This window comes from Lytechinus variegatus, chromosome 1 (genome assembly GCF_018143015.1).
Source record: "Lytechinus variegatus isolate NC3 chromosome 1, Lvar_3.0, whole genome shotgun sequence".
In the NCBI taxonomy this organism is placed as follows: domain Eukaryota; kingdom Metazoa; phylum Echinodermata; class Echinoidea; order Temnopleuroida; family Toxopneustidae; genus Lytechinus; species Lytechinus variegatus.
The window spans coordinates 78,758,458-78,783,999 of NC_054740.1; the positions used below are offsets into that span (position 1 = coordinate 78,758,458).

General features: G+C 35.2%; 1 protein-coding gene across 1 annotated transcript; it reads left to right on the forward strand.

The window, feature by feature from the left end:
* Positions 1-1,575: 1,575 nt before the first annotated feature.
* On the forward strand, positions 1,576-14,240 carry LOC121424219. Its single transcript, XM_041619829.1, has 9 exons — positions 1,576-1,794; positions 2,766-2,879; positions 8,065-8,298; positions 8,994-9,329; positions 10,602-10,722; positions 10,969-11,323; positions 11,641-12,267; positions 13,002-13,251; positions 13,763-14,240. The coding sequence occupies exons 1-9, from the start codon at positions 1,719-1,721 to the stop codon at positions 14,044-14,046; spliced, it is 2,397 nt and encodes a 798-aa protein (XP_041475763.1). The 5' UTR covers positions 1,576-1,718; the 3' UTR covers positions 14,047-14,240.
* Positions 14,241-25,542: the final 11,302 nt, after the last annotated feature.

A 25,542-nucleotide genomic window follows, 5' to 3' on the forward strand; every position in this document is an offset into this window, starting at 1 on the left:
AGAGAAATAACGAGATGAGAGTGAAAGGGCAGATGAGAGAAGAGGAGAGGAAAAGAGGGAGTAAAACTGTGGTGTTAACCGGTGAACATAGAGGAACACACCATTTTACTCCGGTGTTAAATTGACAATGTTAGTTTAACACCAGTAGGTGTTAAACTAACACTGGTTGTTAAATTCACATTCTTTGGTGTTATGTTCAATCTCTAGGGTGTAATTCTAACACCTCAGGGTGTGGTCCACTATTAACACCAACTGGTGACAGTTTTAACACCACAGTTTTTACAGTATGGGTTAGTGAGGGTGTGCGCGCGTGTATGGAGCATGTTGAAGAGAAGGATGTGCTACTGTCTGCGGATGTATTTGAAGATGAGGTTGTTTGTGTATAGTATGTGTGTGTGGGTAGGTGTTGTTGTGTGATCTGGTGGGTGTTTCGTAAAGCTTTTATTGAAGTTACGCACGACTCTGCTCACAACTGGAATACGATCTTATGCTCAGTTACAAATGGATACAAATTGCGGAAGAAAGGATCACCAGTCGTAAAGTCATTCGTCTCTTAAGAACAGCTTGATAAAATGGTAGGTGCGTGCATACCTGGTCACGAGGGTAAGTTTGTGTATATGAAAGGTTTTGTGATGTGTTCTGTTTGGTGATGCAGTGAATGTTCGCGAACGATCTTGCTCCTGCGCGTTAGAGGATGGGCGAGTGTGCGTGTGTGTGAAGATGAATGAAGTGTGGGGAAGGGCAGCCTTTCAAAATTAATTAGGATTGCGACATAATTTTCCCGAATTTTAAGGACTGTTGCTACGGAGGAAATAAATTGGGAATATGTTCACAAAATATAAGTGTGGATCTATTCCCACAGTAATTAGAAATACAACCCTCCAAGAAATGAAATAAAACAATAGACCTCATTATGATAATGATATTAATCAATAGACATGAAATTTCTGGAAGGTGGAAATATATATGATATTACATATTTCGAAAAAGCCTATTGAAAATGGAATGTGATTGGAAGCTACGATTTAATACATTGCTTTCAAACTTAATACATGAGGACAATGAGATCACACACAGCAAAAACTCTGGTGTTAACCAGTGTACATAGAGGACCACGCCAGTTATTTTACATCGGTGTTAAATTGGTGGTGTTAGTTTTACACCTATAGGTGTTATTACAACACCTATGGTTGTTACATTTACACTCTTTGGTGTTATTTTAACACCTCAGGGTGTGGTCCTCTATTAACACCAATCGGTGTCAGTTTTAACACCACAGTTTTTACAGTGCATGAAGAACAATCGATAGTTAACTATCATTATAGTAAAGTGTCAATGATAATGATCCTAAACATAAACTTGATTTTTTTCATTTACAGCTTGGAGATTAATTTCACTTTGTTGAAAATATCCAGGGATCCATTAAATCAGGGAAGAGATTACGCACAATGCATTGTCACGAATCAATCTCCGCACTCTTCCCTTTCACATGTTTAGAAACTTTCGATCAGCAATGAAAACCGAAACAAATTGAATATAAGAAGGAAGCTAATGAGTAACAAAGAAATTAGTTAGCACGTAGATAGGCCTTCTGGAAGGTTAGTCATTGGAAATTTGTTAACATGATAGGGAGGATTAATGCAACAAACGGCTCTTTCAGAGATTTCATTAAAAAAATAGTGCTATAATATGAATGTTTTGACAAAACGTTAGTCAGGATGATTAACAAGAACCTACTTGCTGTACAAGGTGTCATCTTTTTGATCGGATGCTGTCTACTGTACACATCGTCAGGTAAAGTCGAATCATTTTTACGGTATTATGTTTTAAGCAGGATATACTGAATTTTAAAAATGCAGAGACATACGTTCTTCTGATTGAGAACCCTCTGTCGGCCCACACCCTCACCGCACATAAAAATGCATGGGTTTTATCGAGACAATTGAATTAATTTCTCACTGAGTCTGATAAACTTGAAGTAGACCGATATGACTAAATTAATGAATATAAATGAAATGGATGGTAATGTAAGGAGAAGTTGGCCCGAGGCACAACTCGAAGCAATTGATTGTTGGACTCATGTTAACGATCGATAGCGCTGTTCTTTATGCAAGTTAAGACTTATATCCTATCTTGTCCATGTAGAGGTAGGGGTGGCGACAATGTGACATTTACAATTATTCAAACTATATCCAGGTGATTTATGAATACATTGCTGCTTGACTATTCTATCATACGTATCTACTGTTTCATTTACCTTACTATCGTTACGATTGTATTTGACTAACTTTTGGTGTCACAGCAAATTGCATTTTGGTAACATATTTTTGGCAAAGTTTGCTATTTCTAAAAATGCTAAGGCTGGCAAATATTATACTAGAAGAATATAACAAGTAAAATGTTTGTAAGCCGCTTCGTTGACATTTCAATATTTTTGATAATTCAAGGACACATTTAAACATATAGTGATATCATCTCCTATAAGTGAAGATAGCACGTTGAACACTCACACATAATGACTAATAGTGAGGAAAATAGTGACTTCTAATCTTGTGCTGTTTTGAAGATTTTTATTGTTGAACTTATGCCCACATTTCAAACACCCCACTTCCATGAAATCATAATAAAAAATGTGTTATCATTAAGTATGTTGAAACATTTCCCTCACATCTAGGCATATCTCGTCAAAGCTCATTATGTCTGAACGAACTTTTTAGATGCTTCTAGAAATTCATGCAAAAATAATCACGTTTATTCATCCACAGGGAATGAAATAGTTCTCCAGGAATCTACTGATGATGTAACAATAACGCCTGTCAACTTCCCAAACGACACAGCTCCATCAGCAATCACTGTTAAGGCACCATCGAACTACCGAGGTAATCACCAACCTTATTACTTCACCCTCCCCCCTTATGTTGTTCGCTTTGCGATCTTGATCATATTCATGCAGATATGTTTTTCATAGGAATAAGATACCGAATAGGCATTCGCATACTTTGTATGCTTTATACATTGAAATTATAAGATTGAATGGAAATGAATAAATGACTGAATATATGCAATTTCATTTGATTTAGTATGTATTTTTAACTTTATTTGTCATTTGGTTATGGTTTAAATATTATATTAAAATTTGGTTGGTATTGCTTGAGTGCAGTATTTATAATTGTGATCTGCCATTTAAAGTTTTCTTTACGTTTTTGATACTCAAGGACAATGCTGGTAATGGATGCCAATGTTACTAACAATCTTAATGATGATGATAATTATTATATTATATTATAATATTAATGATAATAACAACATCCCCCTCAAAAAAATGACGCCTTATGTTTTCTTTTTAAAATGAATAAATATGAATTTTAATTTTCTATGCATCCACCAAAGCATGCACATAACACACGCACAATCGTTGGTACAATATAAACATTCAAACAAATGGAAGTGCTGCATAATTTCTTACTATGTGTCCACTTGTTGTCAAAACACACACGCACAAAGACGGTTACACTTCGTAATTCCGAAATACGTAAATTGCCTATACCTCGTTGTTCATTAATCCGAAAACGTAAAAGGGTTCGTTAATCCGGACATTTGTGGCGTTATTCCGAAGGTTCGTTATTCTGAAGGTTCGATAATCCGAAAACGAAATAAGGTTCGATGTTCCGAAGGTTCGTTAATCCGAAAACGAAATAAGGTTCGTTGTTCCGAAGATTCATTAATCCGAAAACGAAATAAGGTTCGTTAATCATTTAGTTTTCGGACTATCGAACCATTGGAGTTACGAACCTCATTTTGTTCTCGAATTATCGAACCTTCGGAATTGCGAACCTCACTTCGTTTTCGGACTAACGAACCTTCGGAATTACGAACCTCACTTCGTTTTCGGACTAACGAACCTTCGGAATTACGAACCTTCGGAGATACGAACCTTCGGAATATCTGAACCTTCGGAATAACGAAGCTTCGGAATTACGAATGTATGCGCACAAAGACAATGACAAATAATATAATCAAGGTAATGATTATACTACACTAAGTATGGTGAGGATAATCCATGCAATGACTGAATGACACAATGCCCTTTTTTATGTTTGAAATGAATTAATACAAATGATGTCATCAGAGGTCAGCATTGTCAGAATGGAATTCCTATGAATCTCGAAATTCCATAGCAGGTTAGACACAGTATCACGGACAGGAACACACGCACAACCCCACACACGCCTGCATCAACATAAATTCACAAGTGACCCAAACGCATGTAAGATAATTACGAAATTGGACGAGAAGTGAAGCTAATGACATATTCATTCATAGGATATAAGGAAAATTTGATAGTTCAGTATACATGTACATGGTCTTTGTCATTTCATATAATCGTTCAAACAGAATAAAGCGCATGAGCATGAATGTCTCCTTTGATAAAAAATGCATTAGTTTATTGAGTCCAATAATATTAATTTCCTATTTGAAAACGTGACTGAAATTCCTTCGGATTATAATTTAAATAAGAATAAGAATAAGTCAAAAATCAATCAGGATAAGTTGGAAATTTGGTTGTGACGTGTTTCGGTAGACGAGATTTCTTAGTATTTGTAATAAAGAATAAGGTCAGAAAAGTCAAAAGGAAGAATTACTGAGAAATCATATTGGAAAGAATATCCGTAATCTATACAATTCATTTTCTACGCATCACTTTCACTTCTACGTTCCATGTCAATATGCGTTGCATGATAAGATTGTTGGAACATTGACAAAAAAATGCAAAAAATGTTAGGTTCAGCCCTTATTTGACATTCTTTCGATTTTTTCTATTTTAATTCGATTAATTGTCCAATAAATGAAATTCGATACTTGTCATTAACAAGAATACAAATATTAAACAATAAGAATGATGACAATCAATACAAACAAATCCATAATTCAAATGGCTTTGCAGCTTTGCTAAGAATTGAATGATTATAAGACTCATATGTGATATTTTTATACAAAAGGTAGGCCTAGGTACAGCGTCTCATCACCAGCAAAGCAAAATCGATTTGCTACCAAATCGGTATTGCCACAACTCCATTTTAAAACTTGAAACTTCTAAGGTGAACTTCTCAGTTTAATAATAATAATAATAATTGTACATTTATATTGCGCAATTTTTATTTGGATATACTCAACTGCGCATTACAATACATAACAGATAAGCAGAAAAACAATTATTAACAGGATACGCAAAAATTTTAAAAAGTAAAATCAAGATCGCTAAGAAAAATAAGTAAAGATTAATTATTTCTACAAAATACATAACCAAAAACATGAAAAAGTTACTTCTTTTTTAAAAACTATCTTGAAAGAGGTGGGATTTCAGTTTAATTTTAAATAAGTTGACAGAGGAAGCATTTCTTATTGAGGAAGGGAGACTATTCCAGAGTTTGGGTGCAGCACTGATAAAGGCACGGTCACCCAGTGTGATCTTTGTTTTACATGGTGGGAGACTGAGGAGCATTGTGTCATGGGAACCACGAAGCCTGTAAGACTGGGTGGGTGATTTTAATTTAAGGAGTTCACTGAGATAGGTGGGGGCCATGTCATGTAGTATCTTATATGTTAGGAGCATTATTTTGAATTTGATTCGCTGACGTACTGGAAGCCAATGTAGATCGTATGGAGCAGTTTTGCTATCATTGAGTTTCAACTTACTGCTCAACATCCATCTACGAAGTTCCTGTAGACAGTGTTCAAGGGCCAAAACACAGGACTGTTCTTGTTCCCTGACTGGGCTGAAGGAAATGTATAATTGAGTGTCATCTGCATAACAGTGACAAGATATTTTTTCAGAGTATGCTTTGATAACCGAAAAAAGCCTACTAGAATAGAGGGAAAAAAGGAGAGGTCCGAGCCTGGACCCTTGGGGAATGCCCCATCTAACGTCAAATTTCTTTGAGGTAATGTCACCAATTGATATTTGTTGCTGCCTATCGGAAAGGTAAGACTGCAACCAAGACAAAGCAGAGTCTGTTATCCCAAAATCAGTTTCCAATATTTCAGCAAGTATACTATGGTCAATAGTGTCGAACGCAGCACTAAGGTCTAAGAGTACTAAAAAGGTAACTTTCTGTTGGTTCATAGCCATTAGTAAATCATTCTTGACTTTTAGTAGGGCTGTTTCTGTACTGTGAAACTTCCTGTAAGCTGACTGTGTTAAGGGGAAGAGGTTGTTACGATCGAGATGTTCCTGAATTTGAGCAGTGACTGCCCCTTCAACCAATTTTGACACATATTGAAGGTTACTTATTGGCCTGAAGTTATTGAAGTTTACTTCTGAATTAGGTTTCTTTGGCACAGGCCTAACTAACGCTAGCTTCCAACCCGAATAACACTTGGCATCATGTAATGAGAGATTTATGATTTTCGTAAGCACAGGTAGTAAGGTATCTAGACACTCAACAACCAATCTTGTTGGCATTGAATCGAGGGAACATGATTTGTTTTCTGAGGTTCATAACAATTTTCCTAACATCACTTAGTGATAGTAACTTGAAGCTCGAGAGTACGTGCTGGTTAGAAGCAGAAAAAAGCATCTCTGCAAACCATCAACACCAATCTGCTCTTCATGTAACAATGATTCAATATCACAGTGAATTTTACTACTTTTTGTTCAAAAAAGTCTCCTAGTCCATTAACAAAATCATAGTTGTCAACACTAGGAGGTATGACAAGATCACTCTTTGTCATGTTCAGTAAGGACTTTGTTATGCCAAAGAGTTTCTTTTGGTTCGAGCTATTATCAGTGATACAATCAGTGTAATACTTAGAACGGGCCTTATTCATTACGTATAATGTCCTATTTCTAGCTGTCTTAAAAGCATTAAGGTCAGAGACAGATTTGGATTTTCTCCATTTCCTTTCAGCCTTTCTTCTCTTCTTCTTTTCCATCCTTATATCATCGGTAAACCATGGAGCTCTAGGACGACTATTAACACTCTTTAAGCACATAGGGGCATGTTTATCTAGGATAGACCGTAAAGTGGAATCATATGATGAGGCTAGGTCATCAAGAGAATCAGGTGGATTTAAACAAAGTTTAGATGAGGCAAGGTCATTATTAAGTGCATCTAATCTAACATTGGATAGCTTCCTATATGACACCTTATTCACTGGCAGAGGAGTTCTACAAACATTAAGGGTACAGAAAATGGACATGTGATCAGACACCAAGGAGTCCGACCAATGTTTACTTGGCGCTCGACGTACGAAATTGCTCGCATTGGCCATAAACGTGATAGACGGGGCACTTTCGTCCATTGAGGGAGGGAGGGGTTATCCGTAGCGATTGGAGCCCGACCATAGTGGAATATTAAAGGTATGGTACGGGCTGAAAATGTTATTATCTGAATAAAAAGAGCAAAATTCACAAAGCAAAGTGCTGAAATTTCATTGAAATCGGATAACAAATAATGAAGTTATTGAATTTTAAATATTTTGTGAATACAGTTATTTGCGCATCGTCATGAATATCCATTAGGTAGGCTGATGGTGTCACATCCCCACTTTTCCTCATCTTATATTTTAACATGAAATCACAAATGTTTCATTTTTCATTCCTGTATAGATGATGTGTCTTCATTATGATGAAATAAGTTGCGGCAATAAATAAATAATGCTTTTAATCAGTTATCAATCCAATTGTTTTAGTTCTAAATAGAACAAATTTGAATAAACCTAATTTCATATAATAAAATACATCAGAACAAGTGGGGATATGACAACATCAGCCAATATAATTAATATTCATAAAGACATGCCTAGAACTGTTTCACTGGAATAATGCAAATCTTTAAAATTCAATAACTTCGTTATTTGTTATCCGATTTTGATCAAATTTTCAGCATTTTGCTTTGTGAATTTTACTCTATTTCTTGAAATAAAAGTATATCCGGCCTGGATCATCCCTTTAAGTGCTATTTCATGTCTGCGTTGTCAACAAACATTTACCGATTTAGTACTTCCAACGTAACGATCCTTAAATGCTAATGGTTCCTCAAAATTTTCTGTTTAATTCCACAGTTCTTTTGAAGTTTCTTCTGGTCCGTCTGCAAAAAGGAGAAAAAGTTACCTTTTGTAATCTGATCGAAGACAGGATCATCTCCAAGCGCCTCCTCACTCTATCTAGGAGGATCAGCCCTCCACCTCCTAACCTAATATCACCTGGAGAAAAACTTCTCATCACATTCTCCCGCGAATCCCTTCGGGTCGATAATGGCTCGTTTATTCTGAATGCGACTTTGGTGGACAAGAAAGGTAGGATTAATGTGGTTGTAAATATAACTAAAATTCGATGCTTGTGACGCATTATATGTTGGCCCATGTGGTGGAAATCGGTGACTATTGTATTCTTAAATTATTTCAATTGCAGTAGTGTCGTTTTTCCATCGTTGAATATTAGCTTCTGCTGAAGATTAGTCCTAATAAAAAATCAAATTATTCCATATTTCCCATATTTTATGGATTGGACGTGTCATCACCACCTTTTTTTTCGTACCCCTCTTATTAGCTTCAAGTTCGTTGATCGTACGTGTAAAACATTTATTCCGAGGTGATCGTAGCAACAATAAATAGAACATAAAACATGGTAAACATCGCACAAACAATCGAAACCTAATCAAAAAAAATTTCTTCAAAATGAAAAATATCAAAATTGAGAAAAACCTCAACAAATACACAATGAGCACAATGAAGGGTAGCGGTATTTGCCTCGGCAACAATTTGTTCGATGGAAAAGTTAGACATTTAGCCAAACTTAAATATATGTTAAATCTAAACCCACTTGTTCCTTACATGATACTGAGCCCAAATGCTCATCACAATCCTAACCGTCATCCACTGGATTTTTTCCCGAGAAAACAATTATCGCATGACAAAATGCAAGATCGCCTAATAGTAGATGTACTTCTTGTCTGTTTACACCTTTCATTTTCGTAACCTGGAACCAACAGCTATTGTTACACAGCTCGGCCCTGAAGAGACTTACAACCTGACATCACCATACTACCCGAACAACTACCCCCGTCTTGCCTTCTCCTTCCAAACCATATATGCGCCAATCGGATGTAGGTTGAAATACAGAGTATTAGACTATGTCGTCGCACCAAAGGACACGATGTGCCTCAGCGAGAAGCAGATAGCTTTGAATACCGAAGGTTGCGACGTCGTAAGTCGTGGGGCAGAAAGAACGATGTCAGGAAACTTGGCATCTATCTGGTTCAGCTCTGATTCACATCAGACACGGAAGAAGGGCTTTTTTGTTTCGTTCACTTCTGTGGGAGAGACAGGTTGGTGAATAATGACTAATTAGTTCTCTTTAAGTCATACACTCATCTTGGTTTCTGAGTATATGTTCATGTTAAAAAATAAGATATGGAATATTTATCAACTTGCTATTTTAGGTATTCATACAAGAGCAGTTACGCATAGCTCTACTTAAACTTTCCATATTTTTTTTATGCAGGTTTCGATTATTCATTACATTTAAAACTTAAATTGAAGTATAAACATGAATGTAGATCACAATGTTCTGGGAACACTATACTGGAATTGCCGCAATATATTTACAATCAAGGAAATTAGGCACATCCGATGTCTTAAAAGTCAAGTCCACCTCAGAAAAAAATGTTGATTTGAATCAATAGAGAAAATTCAGACAAACACAATGCTGAAAATTTCATCAAAATAAGAAAGTTATGACATTTCAAAATTTCGCTTATTTTTAACAAAATAGTTATATGAACGAGCCAGTTACATCCAAATGTGAGAGAGTCTGTGATGTCACTCACGCATTATTTCTTTTGTTTTTTATTGTTTGAATTATACAATATTTCAATTTTTACGAATTTGATGATTAGGACCCCTTGCCTGAGTGAAGCACAAAATGTTAAAATAATGGAATTTCAAGTGTTCAGGGAGAAATGAAACTTCATTTCACATGACAATGATGAGAAAATCAAATTATTTCACATTTCATATACTAAAATACAAAAGAAATAGTGAGTGATGTCATCAGTTTCCTCATTTACATAACAACCGAGATTGTTATTCTTGTTGAATTTTTCTCTTTTTATTCAAATCAACTTTTTTGTTGGAGTGGACTTGTTCTTTAAACACTCTCCGATTAGTGTATCGATGCAAGAATATCATGTGTTATAAGAAGGTGAGGAAAGTGGTCGATGTATTAATAAAGTAAGCCGATTAACTTAAGTAAAACAGAAAATGAGACCAAAACCTGCTTGAAATTAGGACATATCATTTAGCAGGTCAATAATTAGCCAACATAAATAGGTCCAAAGGTAACATGGGTATAAGGCAGACAGAAAAACAATAGTTCAAAATACGCTTCTAGCAGTAAAGACTTTCTCAGAGAGGAAGGTGAATAATGCGTCTTTAAAAATGTGGATTAAAAGGAAATGATGAGATAGATATTGTTTTGTGGACGAAAGCTGCAAGAAGTACAGAGAGGCAAAAGATAGAGTTAGCTAGAGATAATTGTTGCAATTAACAGGAAGATAAAAAGGCTTCTCTTTTCCCTTGCTTGCTTATGACTTTTTCAGATGACACACCCTGTATCAAGCATGGCCAGAGTCTTTCACCAGCACCACCTAACAAAGGATCAAATACAGCTAGCAAACAAACCAGGGAAAGACGAGCAGCCATCTACGAAACCACACCTCGGTAAATAGGAAACGATTTGAGCAACTCAAACAATATTTTGAATTCAATGTTATTCATGTGTGTATGATTTTTTTGTATTATAATAAGGGCATGATTATAGAATCCTCGATACGTCCTGGTGTTTCAATTAGTTCTTTCGTTCTTTGTAAAAATCCATGGCTGTTTTGATTGATAGAGCTGAAATTCTTGTACGTATCATTACCCGTGTGTTTCTGTTCTCCATTTCTCCCTTTCCCTAAATGCTAGAAATGAAAACAGAACTACCCAAACCACGACACCGCCATGGTATCAATATTCCATCTTGCAACTAGGTGGTGTCCTCCTTGCAGTTGCGATCATCGCTGTATTCCTCAATCATCTCTTGAGGCGTACTATGGATCAATGCTGTAAGACGCAGATCTCTACCATGCCAGACGCATCGATTCAAGAAAAGAGTCCCACCAGAACAAAGTCAGGATGGCGTCCAACATTAACGAGTCGCAGTTCGAAGTACGTTGTGAACCAGGTGGGAAGCGGCAGCAAAGACAAGTTGGACGGATCTGGAAAAAGTGATAGCGGTTTTGGACGTACGGACGATGACGCAGACTACATTACGATGAGGGTAAGTCCTGTGATTCTTTTTGTCAAAGGAATGGGTAAATTGTTATATTTCTTGCTACATATAGTGCCTTAGAATCAAGGAAAAGTTTGACAAAAATCTTTTATGGTTTCTATAGTCTTTAGAGCTTTCTGGAGAGCGTTACATGAAATGACTTATCTGACGTATTATCCAGTTTAACCGACAGTTAACATAGTAACGTTGCTTCTCCGCCAATCAAATCGATATTAGCTGTCAAATCTTGACCGACAGTAATGTTGATGAAACACTTTCTTGTAGTGTTGTAACTAGAACGGGACTTTATTCTATCTCTTTAATAGAAAGTGAATACTATATCAAGGGTCCCTCCTCAAAGGAATCCACAGTCCGACATCAATCAATCAAAGGGGTGGACCATACCCGGATCAAGCAGACATGGAGTAGACAGAGGATTGGTGAGGTTGAAGGATGGCCCTGATGTTGCCAGTCCCTCTGATGGCGCTCATCAACACTCCCAGCATTTCATCCCTCCACGAGTATACAAGAAGTATAACCCTTCACAGGTTAGGAAATCACAGCGCTCTCTCTTGGATGGTGATACTTACATCGTGGGGCAATCCTTTGATCCTGGCAGTCCAGGATCTTATGAAGATCCTACTCCGATTGTTTTCCAGCATCCATCAGCTTCACAGGTTAAACTAAGGGACAAGCCCGTCAACCGGAAGGCTTCATTCAACAGAAGAGCAAGTGTTTCCATGTTTAACCTCACCGATAATGACCTAGGCTTCGACGATGGCTTCCATCCACAGATGCCTCCTGAGTTTCAACAAGTAGTGGAGCGAGAGAGCTACAGTCCAAGAAGGGATCCTCCACCCGTGAAGCGCAGGGAACACTCCAGAAGTTCATCCACCGACTCATTGCCATTAGATTGCAATGACAGAGGTCGGTGTTACTCACCAATTGAACAGGTAAATATATTCACACGCAATATCTGTGACCACAAAACAACGAACTCAGAATCAATCGATGGTATGATATTCGATCGTTGTCATGATAGTGGCATTGATTGGTTGTGACTGTGACTGCAATATAAGGGGGAGTCAGGGTAGGTGTTGCGTGCCATTCTAATAACAGTTCGGTTTTTCCAAAACGCTTAGCTTAATTATTATGATAATACCACTATGAATTAAACCACTAGAAATATTTTATTCAAGTGTCATGACCTCAGGGTTATGACCATGCAGTGATAAAGGTGTTAACCAGGGCTTGATTTTTAAGCACGTTTAGACGTGATAAACCCCTACTTCTTAGACACACCAATGGATGTTATGTCGTTGACCGATTGATGTATGGATGTAAGGGCATCACAAGGTATAACGTGTCTCATGTCCCATTTAAAGTAATAAAGTATATCATTGGTGACATTACGTTTACATGAATGTGTGATGAAATGAGCCAATATTTTCGATTAAAATATGTGTTGAGTGCCAAAGAAAGGTAAAACTACATAAACCCATTGGTACTGGTTATGAGATGACCTTGAGCAACACCAGCAATCTTACCATTTCCTTAAACAAGAAATACTATCACATTTATGAACGAAAAAAACAACAACATTTATTTATAGGGCGTCAATGATGTAAGTTCTGTGCTTCATATCAATGTAAACGATTTACTCGCTTTTTACTTCCTTGTTCGTAAGGAGGATCGCTATTCTACAGCGTTGGCCAAGTTTGATGTCTTGTGCAACAGTTTCGAAACAAAGGCAAATCGACAAAGCCCAAATGTGGTCGAATATGTCAATCTCCCACCCACGAACCGGAAGTGCTATGCTGCCACTAAGAGGCCTGTAATATCGAGCTTAGGGTACTTGAAACCTTCGGAGGTTGTTCGAGCTCTCTCTACTTCCGCTTACGACCTTGCAGTTTCATCCAGTTCTACTGACGTAATTGGTGAGTGGGTAATTCATCTATTCGATTCAGTCCTTGAAACGTGCTTCATATTATTGTTTATTGAAGATCATAAGAGCGGATGAAAGACAAATCCAGAAATAAAAAAAAATGTATGAAGTACACAATAGAATGAAGCAATAAAAATCTCAGAATAGTCAATCATCATCGGGACGTTTTGTAAATGCAGCTATGCAATATTTTTTTTAAATTTGAATTGGTGATTAAAGTTTATTTCATTTTATGTTATAAGCGCTGACGTTCTTATGACTTTTGGAGCTATCGATCCCCATCCCCCACCACCACCAAGAAAAGGTTACAATGTTTACTTGTATCTAAAGGTGTCATTTCATCCAGGACCGAAATTGGCGATTCTTATAACAATATATTACATATTGGAATACCTTTATTCCTTACTTGAGATTGGAACAAAATTCGGTTTTCCCATTCAATGGGATTGGTGCCTGGTTCTGTTGATTAATCTGTACGTTTCATTTGAATTTTTTTGTAATAGATGCTTCGAAAACTCAAACTATGGGCAGTCCAATTCTTTCAAACACCCAAAGGGCGCCTACCAAATCCAACCTTTTGCTTCCCCGTCTGACAAACTCGATCGAGGTAAGGGTAAATGCACCTACAGATGATCAGAGCAGAAGCAGTAGTGACCGTGCTGGATCTGCATACAGGAGCTACTGTGAAATCGATGACATTGATCCAGGCACTGGGATGGAGTCTGCAGGAGGTCAAAGTGATCATCAAGGATATAATCTCACACAGATTCGACTTCATAGTAAATAGGTTTTATAAGGAATTGAAACTATATTGAAATATCATTAATTTTATTCATTTGGAAGAATGGTACCATTTCCTAATAGGATAAGCTTATTCATTTAAGTAAAGCTTAAATATGATTTATAGATTAAAGTGATTGGTTAACATTGGTTTGACTTTAAAAAAATCTGAGCGAGAAGGTCACACATGTCACCTGTGTCTGTGATATGTTACAAAAATGAAGCCCAGAAAAAATTGCGTTCAAAAATAATTATTGAGTGCTTCAAAAATTGAAATATAAAGTGACTAGAAACACCATCTTAATTTAATTCCATACACTACTGTGTACTATTTAGGCGTCCATAAGACGCCTATTTACAAAATTGGGGTTTGGCTTGTAGTTTTAGCTTTTCATTCTCAATAATGGTTGTTTTCAGGGATTATTAGTTCTAATACATGCACTTGTACACATTTTTCATCTTGGTTTGAGAATCTTTTAAATCGGCTGCTCACAAAGTTAAACAATACGTTTAAGGTAGATGTATATTCACCACCATTTCCTTTCGATCTGTAGGCCCTGCTTAATAGGTTATTCATCAACTTTTCACAAGAAAAATTACCACCCCATGTATACAGGATGCAAAGCCCTTCAAAATTGACATTCGGAAAACATGATTTCAATTCCTATATTTTTTGCGTATTTCACATATCAAACTTATTTCAAGACTACCTCTGAGCTATTTGACTGAAGAGTCTTACATTGGTCCTTTTAAGTCATTGCCGGTGATTTGTTTCATGTGAGAACATTAATAGTTCGAACATCACGTAATCTCAACTGTTTATCTCAATTGCAATAGCAACAGCTAGGGAAACATTGATCTTGTGGGGTTTTTTTCCTTCATTTTTTTAGCATATAAAAACAGCCAGAGGCGACTGCTATACTTATTCTGAAATAAGATTTCCCATGGGCATCGAATATTTGTCATAGCCTTTTATGTAACATTTTGTTAGACCTATTGGTTACAAGGATTGTAAAGCCGGTCCGGGCAGTTACTGTAAATATTACATATCAAATACGAGAGTTACAATAGCTTCCTGATAAAACATTACATGGTGCTGAATACATGAACAGTTCCAAAGAATTCTCTTTCTGATTTTTAATCAATTACGTTTAACCAGTAACCAGATGTGTCAATATTATCTTCATCCGAATGATCTCGCTGTGTTCGAAACAAAGCGAATTAAATTTCTCTACGAAATATAAGGTATATATTTTTCACGGTTTAAAGAAGAATCTCGTTGTTTAAGCTGCGCCTATATGTAGGTCAGTCTAATGTAGATACAACTTCGAATGTATAATAATGGATCGTGTTTAAAAAGAATGTTTTCTTTTGTCATCACACCATGCATTCGAAGGTCATCGATCACAAAAAAGTAATGCCTCAGTAGCAAAGAAGAATATTTCTTGACTATTTTGTAATACAAGATAATGGATGGCAATTTGGCAACTTTAAGAGATGTATATAATCTTTTTTTATTTTTTTTTAGCTTTGTAACACTTTCATGCAAATTATACTTTGGACACCAAATTCAACCTGAATTATCAGTGCATGGGGAGATCGGGACTAAACATTGACTGAGACATACGAGAATCAATTCGTGTTCACGCAAATAAAAAAAAAGACTCTGACATGTGTATGTATATCAAGTTAGATGTGTAGTATGTGTATAAACAATCAAATTCAAACTGAAAATATCACCAAAAAATACAAAACAAGATTATATCTGCCGTAAAGTGTGTTCACAGTTTGTTCACACAGTGGACTATTTGCAGATGTGGTTCATTCACTCTGTGGATACATCGACAGTGTGAGTGTTTACCAGTCGCGTACAAATGAGAGGGGGGGGGGGTTGTGGCGCTTTCCCTCCAAAATTTTCAAGAGCAAGAGAAAAAAAGAAAATATATATTTTCTGAATATTACGTCAAAATTTATCACGAAATTGGTTTTTTGTAATAAAATGCTGAAATTTTCGCTCACTCGCAATTAAAAAAAAAAAAAGTTTTGACCGCTACGCCTATTTGACCCCTTCAATTTTTTTGGCTCATTGCGTCATTGTTGTTTACAATGTACAAAGCGAAATATGTGAAAATGTAATTTCACACTGTGGTCCACACTAAAGGACATTGTCCCTTCGAGTATGGAACAGTGGCAGACAAACGTGTAACCCATGTAAACAGACGTTAATGTTGGTGTATTTACCAGTGCACTGTGTCACCAGTTGGGTGTAGATACATTCGAGGAATAAAAAGGTTTGTCAACATTACATTCATGAGCTTACCATGTCGTGGTACTCAGGATGTTGTCTTGTAGAACCTGGCAATGTCATTTTGCACCACCCATTCCGAGACCCTATTCTTTACAGTTGATATAATTATTTTGGCTATTTTCCATGGCTGTCACGCTTTCAAGCTTTGCTTTTGTGACCACCCTTGCCTACTTCTATCTTCATTGTATATGTATTTATGAAATATGATTATTAATGTACAAAAATATGTGTTCATTATCCTTCTGTCAAATTTTATGCTGCTAAAACCAATAAATGAAATGAAACATCCTTTTATTTTTGTAACGCAAGTTACCGAATTTAACTCGTCAACAATTTTAGACCAAGTTTGATCGATGTTTTTTTTATTTTTATTTCGACCAGTCTATGTCTACTTTACATTTGATGCAAAGAGTAAATCATAGCACACAACAATATGAAAGATTACATTCTTAAATCCGTATACACATTAGCAACGCGTATTATAAAGGAAAAGTTCACAGAATAGTTCAAATTGCATTACCATAGATGGAATTCTTTTTGTAAAAATAGATTACAAACTTTGTAGTATGATGCATTCTTCTTTTTATTGTAATGTCTCCAACATCTGGTATTGAATTGAATACTTTTGTATATTTAAATTACAGATATTATATTATTATTATGGGTTTATAATCAAAGTACTAATTATGTGTATATGTGATGATTCTGCAGATCAAATCATATTCCATTTTTGTATTGATAAATCTTAAAAGATGTATTGAGCTCCTGTGAAGTGTAAATATTGCTTGGAGAAATACCTTTATTTTTGTTTTGTAGCTTTGGATTAAGAAATACAAACTTTTGAAATTAAAATGCAGCTCTTCCATTTGCTTTATTACCTTTTTCTCAATAAGATTTTGGTGCTATAGTTTGCGTGCACTCTTTAGGTTTTCTTTTCTATCAATTTGTCAAGAATTGATATAATATCAGTTATGCACTCATTTATACAACTAAAAGATTAGAAAGGAAAGTTGACGAAGTCTGCAGTATTTCAGTTTGTGTAACGATTAGATTATATAATTGCTTGTGTTTACATTCATATACATGTATTACACAAATCTACTATTTGGTATGAAAACTTTCGTTTCGTCTATTACATGGTCTACCTTCATTGAGTCTAATGCCATTCCGTCCATCCACATTTCGCCTAACAACCTATTTTGGTCCGATAATCACTTCATCTAATCACCAGTGCGTCTATGACCACTTCGTCCCCTAACCAGTTTGTGTAATACTCATTTTCTTCTAAGTCATTTCGTCCAATTGGCTATTAGACGAAACTGTGAGTGGATGAAATGACAATTAGAATGTGTGGATGGTAGACGATTTTATTTTAGACCAAAGGATAGCAGACGAGTTGGTAATTGGACGAATCGGCATTATACCAATTGGAAATAAACTATTTGGTATGGATGTGTGTGGGTGAAGGTGCGTGTGGGGGTGTATGTGTAGTTTATTTGATTCGACATAATTTTGATACATGATATAAATATTGAAGTAATTTTTTTTCTGTCACAAAAAAATGTTTCACATTGTTATAGAAGATAAATTTGGCAGTTTAATTTCATTTGTAATCATTTTAAAAATATTTGTAATCTCCTTGATATTGATATATTTATTTGTTTGACTGTTTATTGATTGTATACTTGCAAAGAATCTTTGTTTAAAAAAAAAATGTGTTAGATGTTGAATGAATGGGGTGTGTTTGGAGTGTGATACTATGAGAGGGCGTGGTTGTATTGAGTTTCGTGTTGCCTGTTTGCATTTTATGAATATTCTTTCATGTCTTTCATTCATTCAAGTTCTCTTGTATTTTTCGGATTTGGTAAATGTGTATGGATAGAAGGTTATATTTTACTTTACTCACTTTAAATGTCAGGGGTCTCAGAGACAAGGCTAAAAAAAAATATTTTTGAATTTTGCAAAAATAAAGGGAGTAATATTGTGTTTCTACAGGAAACCTACAGTACGGAAGATGTTGAAGAGAAGTGGAAATTAGAGTGGAATGGGTCTATATTGTTTAGTCATGGAACGAACCACAGTAGAGGTGTTTCAGTTCTCATTTCTCCAAATTTAAATATAAAAATGCATAATGTTGCTTTTTGATGAAAATGGAAGATATGTCGTTATGAAGTTAGAATTTCAACAATCTAAAATAATTTTAGTTAATTGTTACTTCCCAACAAGAGATAAGGAGAAGATGCAAATTGAATTTTTAGAGGAACTGGATAAATGTATTTCAAAGCTTTACAGCTCTGAAGAAATGATAATTATTGGGGGAGATTTTAATACAATAATGAATGGAGATTTGGATTATTCAGGTCCAAGAATATTTCATACAAACAGATTTAACGAGAAATTTGATGGATTTTTAGATAGATTAGGATTGGAAGATATATGGAGGAGGATAAATCCTGAAAAGAAACAATTTACATTCAGGCAAAAATGTCCTATTATGCAAAGTCGATTGGATTATTGGTTCGGGTCCTCTGCTTTTCAACATTTAGTTAATGGTTGTGATATTGTAGCGTCAATCACGCCAGATCATTCGGGCGTTCTGCTTCAGTTGACAAGCAGTGCAGACATGCCGCACTTAGGCAATTCATATTGGAAGTTCAACAAAAGTCTGTGCGCAGATCAGGAATTCGTGAATTTATTCAAAGATAAAGTAGTTGAATTAAAAAAAGAACGGCTCCCGAAAATAGAAGATAATTTATTGTTGTGGGATTTTTTAAAAATGAAAATGAGGGAGATTATTAATAAGTACACAAAGAAAAAAGCAAAGCTTAGGAAACATGAAATTGAAAAATTAGAGAAAGATATAAAAAGTTTGGAAATCCACCTATCGACTCAGCCTTCGAGGAAAATACTTGATGAAATGGAGGAGAAAAAGTCTAAATTGAACAAATTGTTTGATTATAGCCGACAAGGTGTAAAAATCCGATCAAGAGTTTTTTGTTTGAGGACGGAGAACAAAAAACACAATATTTTCAACAGTTATTAAAGTCAAATAAACGGAAAAGTGTAATAAAAGAAATATATGATCAAGGTGAACAGAATATAAAAGATAGGAGTGAAATATAAAAGAAGCTAAAGTCATTTTACGAAAAATTATATTCATTGAATGAAGTGATTGTAAATGAAAACTCCTTTTTCTTTAAGGATATTCCTAAATTATCCAAAGAAAGTCGAGATATTTGTGAAGGTAAAATTACTATTCAGGATTGTTTAAGTGTTTTGAAAGAAATGAAATTTAATAAAACCCCTGGAAACGACGGTTTTACTGTTGAATTTTATTATACCTTTTGGAATTTATTTGGGGACTTTTGGTGAAACTGTTAAATGAAGTGTATAATAGGGGACTATTAGCAACTTCACAAAGGCAGGGCGTAATTACACTATTAGAAAAGGAAGGCAAAAACCCTTTATACATTCAAAACTATAGACCGATCACGCTTTTAAATGTTGATTACAAGATCTTATCAAAGGTATTAGCAAAAAGATTGAAAAAGGTTCTGAATGAAATAATTCATATTGATCAAATAGGGTATGTTGAAAATAGGAACATTGGAGATGGTGTGAGATTAATCGATATTTTATTTCAGTCCTCTTTTGGAAATATTGGATATTTGATCACGGTGGACTTTGAAAAGCTTTTGATTCTATTTCCCATGATTTTCTCTTTCAGACTCTTAAATTATTTGGATTTGGCCAGTCTTTCTGTTCTTGGGTTCGTGTTTTATATACAGATATAACTAGTTATATTATGAATGGAGGTTATTCCACTGGTTATTTTGATATAAAACGAGGGGTAAGACAGGGGGACCCCCTTTATCCTTATCTGTTTTTGCTGTGCATAGAAACAATAGCTTTGGCAATAAGAGACGCTCTATATAGTTGAAGAAATTCAGTTTGGATCTCATGAAATTAAGCAAATATTGTATGCCGATGATAATCACTCTGTTTGTTAAAAATAGCAATTCTGTTAAACGGCTTATATATCTTTTGGAAGAATTCGAAAACGTGAGCGGTTTGAAGATAAACAAAGGGAAAACAAACATTTTTTTGGATGGGAAAAGATCAAGACAGACCTCAAACTTCGCTTTTTGGAAATTTGGTTCAGCAAGTTAAAATCTTAGGCGTTTATTTCTCTCTTAATGTAATAATAAAAGAAGATCTAAACTTCAAAGAGATACTTAGCAAAATAAAAAGACTTTTGGAAGGTGGAAACAAAGGGATCTAACCCTAATGGGTAAAATACATTTGTTGAAAAGTAATGCATTATCAAACTTAAATTACGTCTCGTCACTTTTAGTTGTTCCTAACTGGTTGTTCGTTGAGGTGGAACGGAGCACTTTTGAGTTTTTATGGTCGGGTAAAGACCGTATAAAGAGAAACATTATGTATCAGGATTACTCACACGGTGGGTTAAGAATTATGAATTTTAAGTTGTTCATAAAGGCCCAACGTCTAATGTGGCTGAAACGTCTATCATACGGGGAACGCAATGCTGGGTGGAAATTGTATTTTGATTTCTGTTTTAGATCACTTGGTGGGAGATTGTTATTTCTATGCGATTTTGATTTTTGCAAATTAACACAGACAATGCCACAATTTTATTCTGAAATGCTGAAGGCTTGGCAAGATATGAGAAAATATAGATGTACAAAAGAGGAAGTAAATCCGATTATATTTAATAAGAAGAATTATGTGTAAGAGGTAAAATGATTTTTGACATAGATCTTTATAATAAGGGAATATACACTGTAGATCATATTTTTGATAACGGGGTTGTGAGACCTGTGGCTTATTTTCAAAATCTTGGGGTAACTGCAGATGAGCTGCTCCACATTTTTGATATAGTATATGCTATTACAACTACTTGGAAAAATGCCTATAGCTCTATTAAATTTATAAAGATTGACGATGAGAACTTCAATATTAATTTGAATATCAGTAAGATGGAAACTACTTTTGAGGTGATAAAATAAAAAACGATGTACAATTGTTTTGATGAAAATTTACGGGAAACGTATAATTTAACATTGAAAGATAAAAACATTAATTTGAATTTTTACAGATGTTGAAATGTGTAATAGGTTTGCCCAAACCAGGAGCATAACGTCGATTAGGAAACAAAGAGAATTCGAGTTCTTACTTTTACACGGGGCGATTTATACCAAAGAACAGTTATGGAGATTTGGGTATGTTAAAGACAGTTTATGCTCTTTTTGTGGCAGGGAAACCGAATCATACATGCATATTTTTCTAAATTGTTCTAAGGTAAAACCTTAATGGAATTTTTTATTAAATATTTCTGTATGTATGAATTAAGAGATTTAGAATGGAGAGATATACATTTGGGATTTATCTGGAAGTACGAATAGAAATAATTGTGTAAACAGTATAATCTTTTTCATCAAATATGTCATTTTCCAATCCAGAACCAATAGTCAGGATCCTTCCTGCCATAAAATACAAAAATGTATTTCGGAACGTAGGGAGGAAGAAAAATGCTTGGCTATAAAATCGGGCAAATTGAGTTTGCATGTAAAGAAATGGGAAGAACTCAAGGTGAATGAGACATTGAATGCAAACAGGTGTGATGCGTCTGCTGGTGCTGTGAGTGTGTAATGGTATGTCCGCGTGTGAATGCGAGTGTGAAATGGTATGTCCGCGTGTGAATGTGAGTGTTTGCTGCCTGGGAGGGGGGGGGTTCTTCCTAAAAAAAGGTATGTGTGTGTGTGAGGGCGTGTGTGTTTTGGGGGCATGATTGTGTGGTAGGGAGTGTGGGATGCGTGGGTGAGTGAAAGATTAATATATGTAATCTTCTTCTTAAAGGCTTGTAGATTTTCATTAAAAAAGGAGTGTATTTGATTTGACATAATTTTGATATTAACATAATATAAATATTGAGGTAATTTTTTTTCACAAAAAAAGTGTTTCACATTGTTATAGAAGAAAAATTTGGCAGTTTGATTTCATTTGTAATCATTTTTAAAATATTTGTAATCTCATTGATATTGATATATTTATTTGATTGTTTATTGATTGTATACATGCAAAGAATCTTTATTTATATGAATTGTGATTGTCAACTTATTGTTTTGAAAGAGGAAGAAAATAAAATATTAAAAAAAGAAAAAAAAATGTGTGTGTGGATGTGTGTGTGTGTGTGGCGATGACTGTGACAAGAATAAATGAGAGATTATGAGACATTATTCGGAGGGAAGTATTACGACGTATGGTAAATATTATAATGATTTATGAGAGGATAATGACGATAATGATGAAAATGACGATGATATTGATAATCAATGATGGCGAAAGCAATGATTAGGATGACGAAAATTATAGAATGATGAATACCACAGAGACGATTATGATGGCGATTTTAATGGGGTTGGAAACGATGTTTGTGTTATTCATGACCATACTACAAAAATAATTGTGTGATTAATAATGATAACACCAAATTAACATAAACACTAATGATAATGAATTATAACAAAAATTACAATAGAAAATAGCAAGAACAATTGGGTTGAAAATCAAAACAAGGAGACATATCATGAACAGCTCACATATACATGTAACATGTATAAAGTCATCAATTAAAACATTTGAAATGTCATAACTAACTTTTCTGCTTTTATTGAAACCCATTTATTGTCATGATTAAATTCCCTTTTCAAATCAGACTAACACTGTATAGACTCGGAAGTGATAATTTGCTGCAAATTCCCCGTTCTGAAAATTCTGAGAGGGGGGGGGCGTTTCTCGCATGATGCGGCCAAGTTGTGGAATCAACTTCCCCAGTCACTTCGCAGTATTAGAGTGCAGGACACCTTTAATCTATACCTTCAAAACTAGACCAAGATTTAAATGCTTTGAATTTAATGTACATCTAAATCTTATTTTGTAATCTCTCTCTGGTCTCATTGGTTTCCTGTGGGGGGGGGCTGGTGTCCTTGTTCACTACAGTGCGTATCAAAAAAAAGTTTACACTTTGAAAAAGTCCTGGGAATTAAAAATATACAAGTGTGGGTAATTTTTTCACATACAATCTTGGGTTTGGGTCTCATCTATCCATGAAGCTAACAGCTCTATGATCTATCCAATGAAAGTAAAATATTTGTCAGAATGTTACACTTGAGTGAGCACTGTCCATTTTTGTAAAGCTCGCAGATATCTGTTTGCGCAGAAATGCTCGTTTTCATGCTGTTTTAAGGGGAAACGGCGAAATCAAACTTACCCTGCAAAACATTTCTCATAAATTTCCCTTGCACTTTTAATCAGTTGAAATAAGACGGATACATTCAAGCATTTTTTGCCACCCAAATTGAAATTTCAACACTTAGTAAGCACAACCTTTACCATTTTTGTGCCAGCTGGATCTGAGGACATAACTGAATCTGAACAAAAGTTTATATCGGACATCTCCAGCATTATTTCACTAAGTTTTTATCATTGAAAGTGGGTTTACATTTCATTTTTCATTTAATACTTGTTTCTCCACACTTTTCCCAAGCTTGGCAATGATTCACAAAATGAAAATCAAGCTTAAGCCATTCCATATAAATCACAGCTCAGTGTAAGCAAATATCATCACGTTGGCCTTGGTGTGTGGGGAGAGGGGTCGGGTGAAATGCTCTCTTCATGGTGTTTTGGGCAAGGAAACAAGTCAAAAAAGGTAAAAGATATCTTCAAATCAATTTCAATAGCTAAATTCTACGTGTTCTTCATGATTAAGCTATACTTTTATTCGCATAACTATTTCAAAGTTCTGCGCAAATCATTTTTCGCTAACTTTTCAAAAGTAAGTGGTGCTCACTCAAGCGGAAATATTTTTCGACAGTTATATCGTCATTTGATTAAATGGATCTGTACCAATGTTAAAGTGTGGAAAAATCTTTAGGAAATTACAAATGTATAATTTTACAGGATTTTCTCAAAGTGTAAACTTTTTTTGATACGCACTGTATAGTCCTTCTGTGAGTAGTCGGCTGACAACGCTTGTCCCTTATTGTGGGTGAACGGAACAGAAAGGAGGGTCCCGGGTCCATTCAAAATCTAGCAAGGATTTCCAGCGACTGATGCCAAATCATATACTCACTAATGTTTGTATTATTTTTTTGTAACTTTAAGTTTATTTACAGAATATGTTTATATTTGTACTTTGTTTCTGTATATACAAAATAATTGTTGCTGAGACAGCGCTTAATAAAACGACACCATTCATATTAACACTAATGATGAAGTTGATGATGGTGATAATTATGACGGTGATGATGATGATGATGATGATAGTAATAACAATGACAAAAATATAAAGATAATAATCGTTGTCATATTGTTATCATAAGATTGATACCGATAGTTGTAGTTAGAAGGGTGGTGATGCTATTCCATTTGTCTATTATTTCATATTTTTCAATAGTAAGCGATTTGTAAAGACTGAAGAATTGATTTAACCAATCCTGGAAGTAAAAAAAAATCGTAACTTAAAAATAATATGGTTCTCTTATTCATTGATACCTATCAAACAGAATAACTTTCGGTTTCCGAAAGGGATGGTATTGGTAAAGCATCAGAAGTGACCGTATGATGCATCGATCGATAAGGAAGTTTTTATTTTCAAGTGGATAAATATTGTTGAACAAAATTGATCTATTGTCCACTCCTATGAGGATTGACAGCCTTGCTACTAGAGCTAGTTTCACAGCCGATTAATATAAACACACTGATTCAAGTCTTCCCACGCGATATCATATTAAATTACATTAAGTAACGCTTGGCAGGGGCGGCACTATTATAGGGTGGCGATTGGGCGGTCACTGTCTTTATTTTCGAATTGAACACAAGAAAATGTAGAATGGAGGAATAAGATTTATGAATAGACGATTGGGTGGCTTCTGCCCCTTTCATTTTAATTCAGACAAAATGCCGCCATTCTTACGTCTTGATACCTCCCCCTTTCCTTAAGAAAGTCTGGCACGTATATTCCTACTATTATTCACTCAAGATTAGATCATAAGAAACTGAGTGATCACTTTCGGATTACTCTGACATTTCAATATTTGAGTGGCTATCGCTCAGAGTTTCTTGTACAAGACTAAATTGGTGATTTTAGAAAGAAACTCCTGAGATTCACCT

Coding starts and splice junctions, on each gene's coding strand:
- LOC121424219 (XM_041619829.1), top strand. CDS start 1,719: ATGATTAACAAGAACCTACTTGCTGTACAAGGTGTCATCTTTTTGATC. Junction 1,795..2,765: donor TCTACTGTACACATCGTCAG/GTAAAGTCGAAT, acceptor ATTCATCCACAG/GGAATGAAATAGTTCTCCAG. Junction 12,268..13,001: donor GTTACTCACCAATTGAACAG/GTAAATATATTC, acceptor CTTGTTCGTAAG/GAGGATCGCTATTCTACAGC.